This window comes from Apiospora phragmitis (assembly GCF_038363925.1).
Source record: "Apiospora phragmitis strain CBS 135458 chromosome Unknown utg000010l:1.0-9815664.0:1.0-9183399.0, whole genome shotgun sequence".
Taxonomy (NCBI): domain Eukaryota; kingdom Fungi; phylum Ascomycota; class Sordariomycetes; order Amphisphaeriales; family Apiosporaceae; genus Apiospora; species Apiospora phragmitis.
Genome location: NW_027117409.1, coordinates 7525734 through 7541028, shown reverse-complemented (window position 1 = coordinate 7541028; position 15295 = coordinate 7525734). Strand labels below are relative to the sequence as shown.

General features: G+C 53.8%; 6 protein-coding genes across 6 annotated transcripts; 2 read left to right on the top strand and 4 right to left on the bottom strand.

Moving 5' to 3' along the window:
- Positions 1–693: 693 nt before the first annotated feature.
- On the top strand, positions 694–3387 carry PG994_012061 (exo-beta-D-glucosaminidase; the record flags this gene model as incomplete). The annotated part of the gene is made up of 1 exon (XM_066863470.1): positions 694–3387. The coding sequence occupies one exon, from the start codon at positions 694–696 to the stop codon at positions 3385–3387; it is 2694 nt and encodes an 897-aa protein (XP_066712580.1).
- Positions 3388–3466: 79 nt separating this feature from the next.
- PG994_012060 (major facilitator superfamily domain-containing protein) lies at positions 3467–5318 on the bottom strand (the record flags this gene model as incomplete). The annotated part of the gene is made up of 5 exons (XM_066863469.1): positions 3467–3851; positions 3936–4192; positions 4260–4543; positions 4607–4983; positions 5053–5318. The coding sequence occupies 5 exons, from the start codon at positions 5316–5318 to the stop codon at positions 3467–3469; spliced, it is 1569 nt and encodes a 522-aa protein (XP_066712579.1).
- A 687-nt stretch (positions 5319–6005) lies between these two features.
- Positions 6006–7082, bottom strand: PG994_012059 (alpha-mannosyltransferase och1; the record flags this gene model as incomplete). Its single annotated transcript, XM_066863468.1, has 2 exons — positions 6006–6407; positions 6483–7082. The coding sequence occupies 2 exons, from the start codon at positions 7080–7082 to the stop codon at positions 6006–6008; spliced, it is 1002 nt and encodes a 333-aa protein (XP_066712578.1).
- Positions 7083–8761: 1679 nt separating this feature from the next.
- PG994_012058 (Short-chain dehydrogenase/reductase SDR) lies at positions 8762–9253 on the bottom strand (the record flags this gene model as incomplete). Its single annotated transcript, XM_066863467.1, has 1 exon — positions 8762–9253. The coding sequence occupies one exon, from the start codon at positions 9251–9253 to the stop codon at positions 8762–8764; it is 492 nt and encodes a 163-aa protein (XP_066712577.1).
- A 1086-nt stretch (positions 9254–10339) lies between these two features.
- On the bottom strand, positions 10340–11314 carry PG994_012057 (C2H2 type zinc-finger-domain-containing protein; the record flags this gene model as incomplete). The annotated part of the gene is made up of 1 exon (XM_066863466.1): positions 10340–11314. The coding sequence occupies one exon, from the start codon at positions 11312–11314 to the stop codon at positions 10340–10342; it is 975 nt and encodes a 324-aa protein (XP_066712576.1).
- A 1452-nt stretch (positions 11315–12766) lies between these two features.
- PG994_012056 (beta-lactamase family protein) lies at positions 12767–14707 on the top strand (the record flags this gene model as incomplete). The annotated part of the gene is made up of 5 exons (XM_066863465.1): positions 12767–13131; positions 13182–13263; positions 13327–13348; positions 13430–13546; positions 13605–14707. 5 exons carry the CDS (start codon positions 12767–12769, stop codon positions 14705–14707), a joined length of 1689 nt encoding a protein of 562 aa, XP_066712575.1.
- Positions 14708–15295: the final 588 nt, after the last annotated feature.

The window sequence follows — 15295 nt, the reverse complement described above, 5'->3', positions numbered from 1 at the left end:
TAGAGGTAGAATTAGAAAGGGCCCTCATCGGACCTCGGGAGACATAGCTCCATGGAATATCTTGTCGTATCCAAAACTGACATCCACGTCTATGACTCTCGTTTTATGGTTACATGTTTATATACGAGAACATATTGGGGGAATAAATTATACCTGTGGAATATCGATCCAGTCGCTGATGTCAATATTGGACGAGAAATGCGCAGTCGAGTAAGACTTGAAATCTGCTTCTACTTTAGGCAGGTCGTCACCTCCCGGACAGCCACCGATTTCAATTCATTATTAGCAGAGATCAATAAATGAGATGCGATGCCATCTGCTATTCAGCCGCCACAGCAATTGGCTCGGCAATTCAGGGATCGACACGGAGGGCCAGGCCCGGACCTGAGCGGGGGTCACAGCACGGCTCGTATTGTCGTGAGGGGAAATATGCACGTCGCAGCCACATTACCGCAGCAGCCTCTGGTCGGCGCAACGTACCATTGGCTTGGCCAGGTCGTGAAGGGAAAAAAAACGAGAAGAGGAAGAAAAGAAAGCCGTCCAATCTACAGGACGATTGAAGATGGTCCACCTCGAGTCAGGTCGCTGCATGTCAATTGATTTTCGGTGGTGATTGAGCCACCTCTTTTGCGCTGCTACTTTCCCATTTTCCGAGTCGATCACCACTTTTAGGCAACCATACGAACCATAGAGATGCGGCTCCCCAATCCGCTGCTCTATCTTCTACTCGGCACTGTCGCCGAGGCAATCAATCGTTCGCCATATCCAACATCGGTGACATCGGTGTCCTCACCCAAGCCATCGTCCTTTGTCGTGCCAACATGGGACATCCAAACTTCGCCTCAAGATGGGGAAGCCCTTGCCCAACTGTCTCTGCCCGGTGCCAATGTTACGGACTGGCATCACATCAGCACCTCTCGATGTACCCTCATGGGCTGTTTACTGCATGCGGGAGTATACGACGACTCTAAGCTGTTTTTCTCGGACAACCTCCAATCCTTCAATCGCAGCCAGTTCGCAGTTCCTTGGTTGTACCGCAACGAATTTAAGCTCAATCCCAGGCAGGGCCAGCACTACTTTCTCAAAACTAACGGTATTACCTCGAAGGCTGACATCCTGCTCAATGGAGACACCGTCGCGACCAAAGACATCCAGGTCGGATCTTACGCGGGCCATGAGTACGAGATCACGGAGCTACTGAATGGGGGTCCCAACGGGCTTTTGATCCAGGTGTACCCAACGGATTACAACTACGACTTCGCCCTGGGTTTCGTGGATTGGAACCCTCACCCACCTGACAATGGCACAGGTGTTTGGCGGGACGTGGCCGTCAGGCAGACTGGCCCCGTGGCCTTGGAACCTCTTAGAGTGGTCACCAACTTCGAGCTACCCGCTGGGGAAGGAGCCGCGAACGTCACGCTGAAGGCTACTGCTCGGAGCTTGGAAAATCGCAACTTGACATTTGCCGCACAAAGCACAATCCTGGCCAAGTCCGGAGGCGCGCCTATCACCAAGACGCAGTCTGTGACTCTGGGCCCATACCAGTCGGTGGACATCTCTTTGACCACAGCTCTACTCCGTCCGTCCATTTGGTGGCCAAAGGCCTGGGGGAGCCAACCTCTCTACAATGGGAAGCTTTCAATCCTGATGGGTAACAGCACCATTTCTGACACGGTAGAGCAAAACTTCGGGATCCGCAAAGTGACTTCCTCTGTCAATGCACACAACGACACGATCTTCAGCATAAACGGTCACCCCTTCCAAGTTATTGGTGGTGGTTATAGTTCGGACATGTTTCTCAGGTGGGATACATCGAAGTTTGAGACACAAGCACAATACATGCTGGACCTAGGCCACAATACTGTACGACTAGAGGGTAAGATGGAACATCCAGAACTCTATGAGGTGGCAGATCGATTGGGCTTAATGGTACTGCCGGGATGGGAGTGCTGCGACAAATGGGAAGCATGGCAGTATAACGAGGATCTTGCAGTGAAGTCGGACTGGACAGCGCACGATTATGGAATCGCCAATGCAAGTATGCGCCATGAAGCTGCCATGCTACAGTCGCACCCTAGCCTCCTAGGATTCTTGGTGGGGAGTGATTATTGGCCAAACGACAATGCCACTTCTATCTACATGGATGCATTCAAGAGCACTGACTGGCAAAACCCGATCGTTGCATCCGCGTCCAAGAGGAGCTACCCAGCCGCTTTGGGTCCCGGTGGTATGAAGATGGATGGGCCATACGACTGGGTACCGCCCAACTATTGGTATGATGCTGAGCCCTCTGAAGATCGACTAGGTGCCGCGTTCGGATTCGGGTCTGAACTAGGTGCAGGCGTGGGGACACCGGAGATTGGTAGTCTGAAGAAATTCTTGACCAAGGAAGACTTGGACGATCTCTGGAAGAAGCCTGAAAAGGGGCTATACCACATGTCAACCAATGTGTCATCGTTCTATGACCGGAATATCTACAATGATGCCCTGTGGAAGCGCATGGGTGCACCCACCTCACTGGATGACTATCTCCTGAAAGCCCAGATGATGGACTATGAGGCTACCAGGGCGCAATTCGAAAGCGTATCCGCGTTTTGGAGCAAGAATCGGCCTGCTACCGGCCTCATCTACTGGATGCTCAACAACGCCTGGCCAAGTTTGCATTGGAACCTGTTCGATTACTACATGCGTCCCGCGGGATCATATTTTGGCGCCAAGGTCGGTGCAAGACCAGAGCATGTGGCATTCGACTATCTGACCAAGGAGCTGTATCTTATCAACCATTCTATCGACCGTCGTGGCCCGCGGGCCGTCAATGTTGATATAGTCGGTCTACATGGTGAGAAGCTTGCAAACACGACCGTCAGAACTCTGACCGAGCCGAACAAGAGCAAGTCAATCCACAAGCTTTCGACTCTCAAGGGTGCAACCGATGTCAATTTTCTCCGTGTAGTACTCGCGGATGAAAAGGGGCAGACGCTGAGTCGGAATGTTTACTGGATTGCCAAAACCATCGATCAGCTTGACTGGGATAACTCGGATTGGTTTTATACGCCCGTCACCGAGTACGCAAATTACAGTGCTCTCGATCAACTGCAACTTGCCCAAGTCACCACCACGGTGGCCCCCACCAAAGGTGGCTTGAATGGCTCCGATGGACACTATGTCTTGCTAGAGAACCATTCCTCGGTGCCGGCGGTCTTTGTATCGTTGAATTTGGTGGACGGGGCTGGCGGCGATGTGGTGCCTGTCTTCTGGTCTGACAACTATGTGACACTCTGGCCTCACGAGAAGCTGAGCCTTACTGTCAAGTCCCCGTCTAAAGGAGCTGCGGCTGTCCTGGTGCGAGGGAAGAACCTTGCGTCTGTCACGGTTGCACTGGAGTAACGGCTCCCCTTAGAATGCAATGATGCAGACAGAATGTCGACGGAAAAGACATGCTATTTCTCTGTACTTACGAACACTCTTAATATACGTATACGAAGTAAGGGTTTTCCTTGTCCGTCAAGTCCGTGAACCCAGCCGCGCTCAAGTCGTTCGCGAGATCGTTTCCAGCGGCCCGGAGCTGCTCGCGCTGCTTTTCCTTTCGTCTGTTCTCCCACTTGAAAGCGTAGCGGAAGACGAAGAACAGGACGACCTCGATGCAGTTGGCGACCAGCAGCGAGCCGATGCCGAGAGGGTACGAGGGCGCCTGCTCCGACTTGTAGAAGAAAGGGCTGGCAATGTTGCCGATGCATGCACCGAACCAGATCATGCCCGAGACGATCATCTTCTTGGACTGCCCTCCCGTATTGGACGTGATGAGCGACAGCGATAGCACGAAAGAGGCCTGATAGGAGCCAGTCAAGTAGCTATGTGGCCATTGATCAGCACACACCTCGCTTCGAAACACAGACATTCGTGGGCATATATAAGTACTTAGGTTGTTCACTTACAAACAGATCAAGCGGCCGATATAGGCGTCATCCGGGGCCAAGGAACCCGAGCGCGCCGGCGATGGTGGGCAGCATGAAGACGGCGCACACCAGCGTGCGGTTGTTCGGGGGCATGTACCGGTTGGCGACGGCGCCGAGGCCGATCCAGACGACGACGAGGGCGCCCTGGGGATGCCCAGCAGCGCGGTCTCGAGCGTCCCGAAGCCGAGGCCCTGGATGACGAGGGTGGAGAAGTTGGAGATGCCGCCGTTAGGTACCTAGGTGGTTGGTTGGTTTTTCAGTCACCGAGCCAGCCCAAAACAAGTGGGAGTAGTTAGTCCCTACGTTGCTCATGAAGCCCAGCAGCGTGAAGAGCCAGGTCTTGTAGTCGAGGTACGCCTCGCGCACCTGGCCCCAGCGGACGCGCCGCTGCTCGATGCCCGTGCGGTTGCGCCGCATCCGCGCGATCATGATGAGCTTCTCGTTGTGCGTGAAGCCCCGGATCGTCCGCGGCGAGTTGGGCAGTAGGAGGGCCAGGACGAGGGCCCAGGCGGCGCAGAAGGCGCCCACCACGATGAACTCGTACCGCCACGATGCTAGCGAGCCTTGGATGTGGCCGATGCCGTAGCCTAATGAGATAGATGGATTCTGTTAGTTCTCCTGCAGCCACTGTCGGATTTAGAGGTCCTTACCGATTAGACCACCCCCGGCTACGCCAATGCCGTTCCAGATGTACCAGGCCGCGATGCGCGATGGCTGTTCGGCGCGGGTGTAGTACATCGAGGTGATCAGCATGAAGGCCGGGTCGGCGATGGCCTCGAAGGCGCCGGACAGGATGCGCAGGGCGAGGAGGCCGGCAAAGTTCTGGGCGGCGGCCTGGGCCATGAGAAGGACCCCCCACATCAGGATGTTGAAGGCGAGATAGTAGGCCGGCGGGCACTGCTGCATGATGAGGTTGGACGGGATGGCCCAGACCAGCCAGCCGAAGTAGAAGCAGCTAGAGAGCCACGAGTACTCCTCGCCCTGGAGATCGAGACCCTCCTTCAGCCCGAATATGGCGGCATAAGACCTGAGAGGCAAGATCTAGTTAGCTAAGTACGCAACAGCTCATCCGGAGAGTACGGGAAAGGCAACGAACGCACAGCGTAGTCTTGTCCACGTAGTAGAAGAAGTAGCAGATTCCGAGCAGGGCAGGATCCGCATATCTAGCTTGCGGACGAGCCTCTTCTCCTCGGCCGGGTCGACGGACTCGTCATCGGGATAGCGAGCCAAGGCCTCGAGGTACATCTCAGGATGCTGCTGTTGGATATCTACTTGGTGCGCTTGCGGCTTGTCGACACCGCCATGTTCGATATGGTCCGCATCGCTAGCACGCGACTTCACATCGATGCCGTTTGACGTCATGGTAGTGTTATGTAGTGGTCGCCAGGGCCACGAAGATCGTGCTGTATTCTTGGACCTGAATAATCGGCACGGCGGCAACACAATCACGAGGACGAAGTTGCAACGAACAGCTATCCTTCTTCAACCGTCCAGCTTCCTTGCTATTTATTTTTAATCGAGTATATCGATCATCGGGGCCGGCAGTTGTCCCCGGCGGGTGGGTCTCTATGACTCCGGCATGATGAGTTGGGGGAAAGTTGGGGTCGATCTGCGGGGAATTTCTCTGGGGAACGAATGGCGCGTGGGGAGAAAAGGGGGGATTGCCAACCACGGGTGTATTTTCCCACCAATGGGAGACTAAGATAACAAGGACGATGACATACTACACCGCACTGTTTGAACACGGAGGGCAGCTATTTGATCCCTCGTATCTTGCAGCAGCACAACACCCCAAAGACCTGCTCGCTTGCAATGTCCATCGGCTCTTGGCTCCAATTAGACACAACCTGAAATTATTGAATCTACTCCCACGTCGCAGTCGTGCCAACAAAGTGGTCCAATCACCAAACAAGATCCACCAACTCAGCAGAAGCATGACATCGTATTCTCATCTTACAAGGAAAGAACTGCTGAAATATCCAGAATGCTCGCTGTCGACCCCTGAATTTCCAAAAACGCCAAAAGACATGTATCAACAACGCTGCTGCTTCATGAGTCGGGGGAGAGGGCCCTCCAAGAACCTCTGAAGTTGTGCCTCAACAACGCATTCGGCGGAATCGTGCCATCGTTTGTACTATGCGAGTGAGGCTGACCCATACCGAAGCCGTCGATAGGCAATACCAAGATGTCGCCGTATAGCCTGGGCTCCGTCATGCCCGAGAGGTCGCGCAGGCTCTGGACGGACGGGTTGGCCAGCTGGATCTGCTCGAAGACCACGTCGGTCCACGCCGCCGGCCCCGTCGTGTTCATCGTCTCGAAGCTGGTAGCCTTAAGGGCCGCCACGGTTGTGTCGTGCTTGTTCGCGACCTCTTTCAAGGAGGTTATGGCCCGCTCCACCATCCTGGCAAAGAGAGGATGTCCGGGGGCCGCCGCGATAGTCCACTGGCAAAACTGCAAGCGGGGCTTAGTACGAGCACAGGTTGGGTGTTCAAGGCTCTTGTAACGCAGTCAAGGAGACCAGCTTACCTGCAAGTCGTGTGGTATATCTACCCAATTCGGTCCGTCAAGTTTGTCGAATTCGATCCCGACTACCACCCGCGCCTGATCCCGGAACTCCTCCGGGACCCAACGGTCAATCGGCTGGAAGCAAACTGTATCCGTGTCTGTATAGACCCCACCCTCGACGGACAAGATGAGGTACCGGAGCAGATCCGACTTGAGCCCAGGGTTCCGCAGCTGTTGGTACGTTCGCCGTATCGTCCAGTTCGAGACAAAGTTGTCCTTCACGAATTTGTCGGCGGCGTTCAGGCTCATGAGCGTGTACTGGTGGTCTGGATTCAGAGCTATCCAGGAGGCGGTATCGCCCAGCTTTGCATGGTCGATGTCTCCAGTCTGTCCGGTTGAGACGTCTCGAGGAGTCAGGAAGATTTGCCATATCTTGGACGGGATCAAGTCGGGAGAGTCTGTCGCGACATGCTGCTCGCGGTAGCTGAAGACGTCCTCGAAGTCGGTGATGTGTGGTGCGTGGTCGGGCCCGAAACGCAGCAGGCCGTAGATCGCGAGAAACACAAGAGAGGTGGCGAGGCAGAGCCCGCGCGCGTTGAATAAAGACCTGGATAAGATCATGGTGTCTCTGGCACGGTGAAGGAGAGCTTTGTTGTTGGCATGGATGCCGTCCGGATTCAAGTACGGAACCGAAATGTTCTTCTCCTATTCGAAGGGGTTCTCATGAGCGAGAGGGTTAGTATGGTATGTTCTAACCCATCGAGTCAGAAGCCTGGAATGTAAATTGGCTAGCAGGTAATATGAACCCTCTTCTAACAGAATCATAAGATTCAGAAGAAATACAAATAGATGCATTCCAGGCTTGTTCATTGCGGCTATTTGCGGCTACTTCCATGGCCAGCAAAGCGTAAAAACAGCTCGTAAGTCTTATTCTCCTTGGCAATTAAAGCAAGGCAATATCCGAGTGGTTCATCCTTACCGAGCTCCTGGGCCTCAAGTGACGTCTTGTGCACATATACTTCTCGACACAATGCTGCTGCGCCAACAATCCAGCTGCCAAATTCTCCGCTGTCTTCCCTTGATGCGTCGGATATTGCATGTTTCATTAGAGGAGGAGTGGCAGAATGGCCATTCAATATTCAACCCCTCACGGGAAGTCTTGAGAGGCGCTGGTTTTACTGGCTCGAATTCAGGGAGCAGGTGTCAGGAATCGTAGATCTATTTGGTTTCAGACCTCCCTTGCGATGTCGATGCTACCGACTGGGCGGCCATTGGTAAGAGATAAAAGTCAAAAAGGAACGGAGCTAACCTACCATGGCGCCTTTTGATTAGCACGTCGGCAAGCCTCTGTTGTTGATAGAACTTGTGCAAGCCAGATGCCTGCAACCTGACTCAAGACTTAACGTCACCTCCTTTTATCTTGTAAGTGCCAAGAGTTTCGCCAGTATCCACAAACAAACATGATAAGTCGCATGTACGGCGTATCGATGTCCTTCCGTCTCCGAGTGTCTCGGATGGCCCTTGCCCTAGCCACAGACAAGCCACGTCTAGACTTTGCTTGCTTTTCCCCCGGGTGAAACAGCGAGAAAGCTATGTCTGGCGATCATTCCTTGCTCTTGACACCTATCATACAGTCCCTCTGGCCTCCCGCATCTAGAAACTGGTGATAAAGCGCAAGTCGGACGAGCAAATCAACACATATAAAAAACATGGCAGGGCGTTTGTCGAGGAGAAAGAGTCCAATCTCAGCGTTGAACAAAAGGCTCAACCTCTGCGGCTGAGGCGGCTGATGCTACAATAGGAGCCAGAAAAGCGCAGTTCTGCCCGCGATCTAGTGCAAGATGAAAAGGTGCCTAGTAATTGGCGTTATACTGTATACAGTCAGATTATACCGATCTGCTGATCAACCGCCGTGGCTCTAACCAGTGCCTCGTGTCCTGCGTTCACAAAAGGAGGCTGGTCTTCCAGGTACAACTCTTCTCCAGACGGAACGACAGTCTGGCCGTAGTTGCTGGTGGCTCTGCGCCCATTGGAATCCACTATCAGCTCCCCATCGAGGAAGTGCCCGAGTACGATCTTTACAACTAAGTCCATGGAAGTCAGAGAGGAGGGGTCGAAGGCTGCCCATACTTCATTCGGCAGTAGATCCGTCTTCACAGACGAGGGGCAAATGGTGTTTACGCGGATGCCTTTGGACTGATAGTACCAACCCGCAATACTGCGCACAAACCCCAATACGCCATCTTGAGTGGGAGTCAGCCCACAAAGACGGGTTCTAGGGTTGAGACCGGGGTGGAAGGTCATTTACACTTACGCTTGGACGTCGTGTATAGAGGCAGGCAGTACGTGGGCCAAATGGCAGCCGAGCTCGCCGTCACAGCGATGGCGTGCGACGACCGGTCTGGCGATTGCGCCATGTAGTGGCGAGCCAAATGGACCGTGTTGACAAAACCTCGCAGATTCACATCAAGGACCTGGTAATCGGGCTCGGGCGGTGGCTCATCGGTCCCTTCTGCCGCGCTCTCCTGGAAGAAGCTGGCCGCGTCCAGGACGCCTGCGTTGGCGAAGACAAAGTCCAGGCGGCGCCGCTGGGACCCTGATGAAGTCCAGATAGACTTGAAGACAGCAGCCAGCTGGCCATAGTCGGCGATGTCATTCTGGTGGTAGGTTGTGTCGGGGGCGGATGATGCCTGGTCTGGGGCAGGCTTCACGTCCAGCACGTGGACTTGCCATCCGCCGCGGTTCACCAGGGCTTGCGCAACGGCGAAGCCCATGCCACTCGCTGTTGACATGTCAGATTCGGGTCGGAGCGTGGTGCTACGACCGGGCTCTTCTCGTCTCACCTACCGCCGCCAGTTACAATTGCGACCTTTGTTTCCAATGCGAGTCTCAACGAAAGTAGAGACGAGCGTGTTCTTCGAGGGCGAGATCTGGGGTGAGGTGAGGGGCTGGATGAATGGATAACCACCGAACTATTACTGCCCAGTAAGCCATTGTCGCATTGAACTGGAACTATGTGCGGGGTGTTGCAGCGTTGCGGCCTTGGCCAATGAGTAAGTAAAGTAAGCAGCCAACCTCTCTCTCCTGGCGATGCGGCACGGTCTGCGATATGTGCCTTCAGCAAGGCAAGTCCGGACTCTGTAACGCTCATCATTACCAACTCGATGACTAGCACACGGGGTCAAAGCAGAGCCCAAGTGCATATCCGTTGTTTACGTAGCCCGCAACTATAACTACACCGTTTGTGGGCGTGCGTCGAATCGGATGCTTCTTAATAACTAGAGCGGATAATCCTGTCATTCAATCTGATGAGGTTCGTTGTGTAGTAATTAGACTCTAATTATAGTCCAAAACAAATCATTATACCTCATGGTAAATACCGCGCGTCTCGAGATTGGATCAAGAGTTAAACCAGCGGAGATCAAGTAATAGGATGAGCTAAAAATGCACCTGAGGGCAGTAGTCTATGAGCCAAAGCGCGCCCACTGGTCCTCCGAATATGATGTGCCTATCGTCGAACAGTGTGCCGGCCGACCCGGCCTTGCCGTTTCCACGGTCGCCAAGGTGAAGCACTCGGATTACACGACGCCACCGGCCTGGTGTAGTAACTGCATTACGTGTACTGTTAATGCCGGTGGTCCGAGGCAGACGGGTGATATCATGATGGCTGGAGAATTGGCTATTACAGGAGCGATTCTAGCTTGAGTGTAATTCAAGATGAAATAAAAATAAAAATAATGTAGGACAATACCGTCCCCTGTGCGTGTTTAAACGATCTTGAAAAATTTATTACTTTAACATCAGATCACTATTTTATAATATTATGGAATTTCTTATGCGCAAATTTTTATTAATCTGTAGGACTAGCTCATTCCATCTCAGCCATTTGGTCTTGCTGGACAGTCAGCCACGAAATGCTTCATCAGTGTTCTGTTCCCGCTTCTCTCGGTTGCAATATGATACCGCCTCTCCAGCTGCCGGGCCTTCTTCAGCTGCTTCAGCGAAGTGGCGATGGCGGAACGCTGCTGAGGCAACGGTAGATGAGCCAAAGCTTGGCGATCGCCCGCTCGCATATTGGCCAGCTGTGTCGTGAAGGCATTCTCCCGCTTTTCGCTTCTCGTGAGAGCACTCTTCCCGGGAGACCCAGAGCTCTCGACTAGCGATGAGGCCGTATCTGGTTGCTGCTGTAGATCGCTGTCAATGGGAGCTCCGAGGCTAGAGTGATCGCTAGCTTCTGCTGGGCGGGGATTCCGTCTCTGGCGCGGAGGACCCGAGAGATTGTCGGGCCGACTCGAGATGATTTTCCCCGAGGGGAGGCGTAGTGAGCTTTCATCTGCCTGGGTTGCTTGTCCCTTGACATTTGTCATAGAGCGAGTTGCGTCCTCGTCTTCATGGTCCACACTACCACTCTCGGTGTCGGAAAAGTCGTAGAAGTCGGCGAACTCAGAACCTTCGCCGCCAATGTCGAATCTGCAATGATTTTTGCCCAGCATGTCTGATGGATTCTTAGTGGGCTCCCATGAGCAGAAAAGGAGGCTGTGGAGGGACTCACGCTGCTGTGCCGCCAGAGGGGTGTTTCGTTGGGTGCCGCAGCTTATACATTCGTTGTAGCCAAAGATGACAAGATGCAAGTAGTCGAATAATGTCTCGAGGTCTACCAGTAACCTGTCTTGGCTGGGGATGAAGAGCCCGTGTGCCGTTTGCATATGCAACCGGTTGGCCTCGAGATCATCAAGTTGCTTGTTGCAGAACAAGCAACGATCTGCCACGAAATCCGGACGGGCATAATTCTCATCTCCTAGTTTCGATACGGCTGAGCTGCCGTTGCTGCCACCTGCAATGTTCGTGTCCATTGTCGAAAGAGAAATAGAGGCAGCGTTCAAAGTGTCTTGGTATCGATGCCCTTGTTGACTATCACTTCGCTTCAAGTTTGCACCGACTATATACTTGTTCAGAAAAATAGAGACTCTATACTGTACGCCTGATTTAGTAAGGCGATACCAAAGCTAGCTACAGCCACGATAAAGTATTGGCCAATCGGCGCCTGCGTGTGACTCAGGAAAGTATCAAGAACAGGGATCGGTATGCCCCATGCCGACATGTGGAGTCTGTTTACTCTTTGGTTATGCCTTCCATTGGTTGGGATGTTCATGCCCAAGCTTATGAATCATACTGATTCAAATGCGCAGAGTCATAATATTGGCAAGCTGTTTGACACAATATTGTTGTCTTGCAAATAGTCCCATTCCGCCTCTGTGCATTGATTTGTGCATCAAGAATGGAAGACCATGCATCAAGGATGGCTGCGGATTACCGAAATCACTACCTCTGCCGAGGTCCAATCGAGATCCGGAACGCACCAACTTCAACTCCGCGACCACTGCTGGGGCACTGCGACGCTATGCACTTGGAACCTTCCCCGTTGAGAAGAAGGTGGTCTGGTTGGTACCACTCCAAACGCATGCAATGCATCTTGCCTGATGTTACTTCAAGCCACAATATCCGGGTCTTCGTCTCGACTATTCGGGATGGCACTGCATTCGACAGATTCCATTGGTCCTGTAATATCCAGAAGAGGTCTGCTAGCCTTGTGCAGACGGTGGGCTTCAATACTCCTCATACCGCCATAAACTCTGGGCTGGCCAGCCACTTCAATAGCCAGATAAGAGGACGCACGCAATTATGAAGTCGACGTGGGCACAATACACAATCTGGATTACAGCGCCTCCCACCTTGCGGTAACTTGCGGTTCCTTGCAGTTCTCGGCTTGGCCTACGTTCCCGTGGCGCAATTCCGGCAATGAAAAGGAACGACTCCCAAGCCCAACCAAATATGGCCTTCCACCCCCTTTCTTGGACTAGGCGAATGTTGCACTGATGTGGTTTCCGGTTCATTTGATTCTGACGTCAAACTGTTCTGGGGGGTCCCTCAAATGGGACATTAAGACAATCTCACTATCACGTCGCGATTTAGCCTGAACCAATGGAAATCAGTTTCCGCTCCTTAGCTGGACAAGCCCCTGTTGCTTCCCACGGGAACCTATCAGTCCATTTGCCTAAAGCACCTAGTCAGCGGTGCCCAGCTTGCAAGGAGACTGCATATTGTGTATCGTGACGTTACACTAGTGTTACGACAGATTAATTGGCAGCATCTTGGATTCGAGCCATGATTAGATTAATTCAGGTATAAAGCGAACCTGGGACCAGCATAGGGGACTACATTCACCTACCGTACACGATCCCGGTAGCCCATATCAACCAACTCTAGGTACCATCTGGAACATTCGGCAGAATGAAGGCCTTGCAATGGCTTCTGTGTGTACTCTCCTTCGGGCTGCCCTGGCGCTCGCAAGCCCGCATTGTCCCATCTATGGGGCCGAATTTCCCAAGCCGCAGCGTCTGACCGAAAGCGCCATATGGAAGGCCGCGATGGAGAATCTCACGGCTACCTTCGATGCCGTAGATCCTACAGCCGTCAACTACAGCTACACCGTCCAGGTTTTCTCCACCAACCCAGGACCACCGATCTTGTTCGAGAGGTGCACCACCGCTCAGAACCTGCCCAGCAACACAACAGGGGTCAAGAAAGTGGACGTAGATACAGTGTTTCGAATTGGGAGTGTCACCAAAATCTACACTGTCCTCGCATTCTTGGCAGAGACTGGAGTCAAGTACTTCAACCACCCGATCACTGAGTTTATACCTGAGCTGCAAGCCCTAGTGGATACCCGGGGAATGAGACAGTCGACGAACTGCGCACTGTGAAATGGGAAGACATTACGATAGAAGCGCTTCTCTCACAGGTAAGTAAATACGTTCAAGATTCCATTTTCACGGGTCTTATACACTAAACCGAGTAACTGCAGATGTCTGGAATTGAGCGAGACTGTGAGGCCCCTGAAGCTTGAATATGAGGTCCGTTTCACGACGAATTCAAGAACCTACTGACACAACCAACCTTCGGTATAGACCTCATCCTTGGGGAAATTATTGGATCTATCCCTCTTGACAGGGCCATGAGGTTGGGGTTTCCCCCATTAGGCCCGTTGCCCCCTTGCGGCGTCGATCCTCTGTGCAACCGAAAGCGTAAGTGCAATATTACTAGGTTACCGACGCCGCCGCATGGCTGACTGACTCTCAAAAGAGTTTTTCGAGGGAATCGCGAACGCATACCCTTCTTTCGCGCCATGGAAAACCCCGGCCTACTCGAACATCGCCTTCCAGCTGCTTTCCTACGCCCTGGAGACGATGACTGGACGCTCGTTCGTCGCGTCCCTGAACGTCACGGTGCTGAACCCCCTGAACATGAGGCACACGTACTACGACAACCCGCCCGACTCTGTCGGCATCATTCCGCGCGCCACGGGTTCCGGCTGGCGGGCCAACATCGGTGACGAGAGCCCCTCGGGCAACATGTTCGCCTCGACGGGCGACCTCACGGCACTGGGCCGGGCCATCCTGGGCTCCACGGTGCTCACGCCCCTCATGACGCGCCGCTGGCTCAAGCCGGTCACGTACGCGTCTGACAACGTGGCCGCGGTGGGCATGCCCTGGGGCCTGCGGCGGCTGCCCCTCAGCAGCACGAACCCGCATCGCACCGTCACGGCCTTCACCAAGGCGGGCGGCGTCGGCGACTACTCGGCGCTGCTGACCGTTCTGCCCGAGTTCGACCTCGGTATCACCATCATGGTGGCGGGGCCCAACACGGCGGGCGGCATCTGGAGCATGGCCGACTCGATCGGGGCCGTCATCCTGCCGGCCTACGACGCCGCGACCCGCGACGACGCCAACCGCCGGTACGCGGGCCGGTACGTGGCGGACCCTGCCGTCTACCCGAACCTGACGTCATCGCTCGAGCTCACGACGGACCCGGCCAAGCCCGGCGTCGGCGTCGGCTCCTGGATCAGCAACGGCACCGACATGATCCCCGTCGCCCAGTCGCTGCAGTCCGGGATGTCGGTGCCGTCGGACCCGGGCGCGGGCAACTCGAGCACGCCGTCGGTGCGGCTGTACTACACGGGCCTGCAGTCGGGTAGCCGCGAGGCCTTCAAGGCCGTCTTCGAGGCTCAGGGCGCGCCCGACAACCCGGGCACGGGCTTCTCCACCGACTGCGGGACCTGGATCGACTACACGGGCGTCACGTATGCCGGCATGCCGCTCGACGAGTTCATCTTCGAGTCGGACGACGCGGGTAACGTTTTGAGCGTCAAGAACCTGGCACTGAATGTCACGCTGCAGAAGGTGTGAAATGTAGCTCTGTGGGCATCTGGCAAGATACAGTGGCTTTCCTTCATCTGTAATGATACTATATCGCTTTTCCATTGTACCTTTATTAGTGCCCCTTTCTGTTAATAATGTGTATCCTGGTTTCCCAGTATTATGTGCACTGTTGCATTGCTTGTAGAAGAGAAGTCTTATATCTACCCTGTCCACCTTGCCTCAAAGCCTACTCACGGCCAACGTAGGTGAGCCACCTCTCTTGTATAGGTTTATTGGTTATTTTCTCTTCTTTGTCAACAGGGCTGTCGACATTGGCCCCGAAGGTGGCATAGGAGACAAATTTTGATTGAGGCATTCCCCAATGGCATGCTCCATACAGGGGTGACGTATAGCGTGACACCCTGGCTGAAGTGTAAGTCCCTCGAAGCGTGTGACCATGGACTATATTGTTGTCTTATTTCAGGTGACGTCATCGTCTCACAACTCATGAACCAACAGATGAAACTCAAGGGGATTAAAAGCGTCCCTCTTTTCCTTTTCCGACCCATATCGGGCCAGCCCAGATGTAGAATTCAAAGGCATGTACGTTTAGCGACCCGAGGCTTAAAGAAGGGG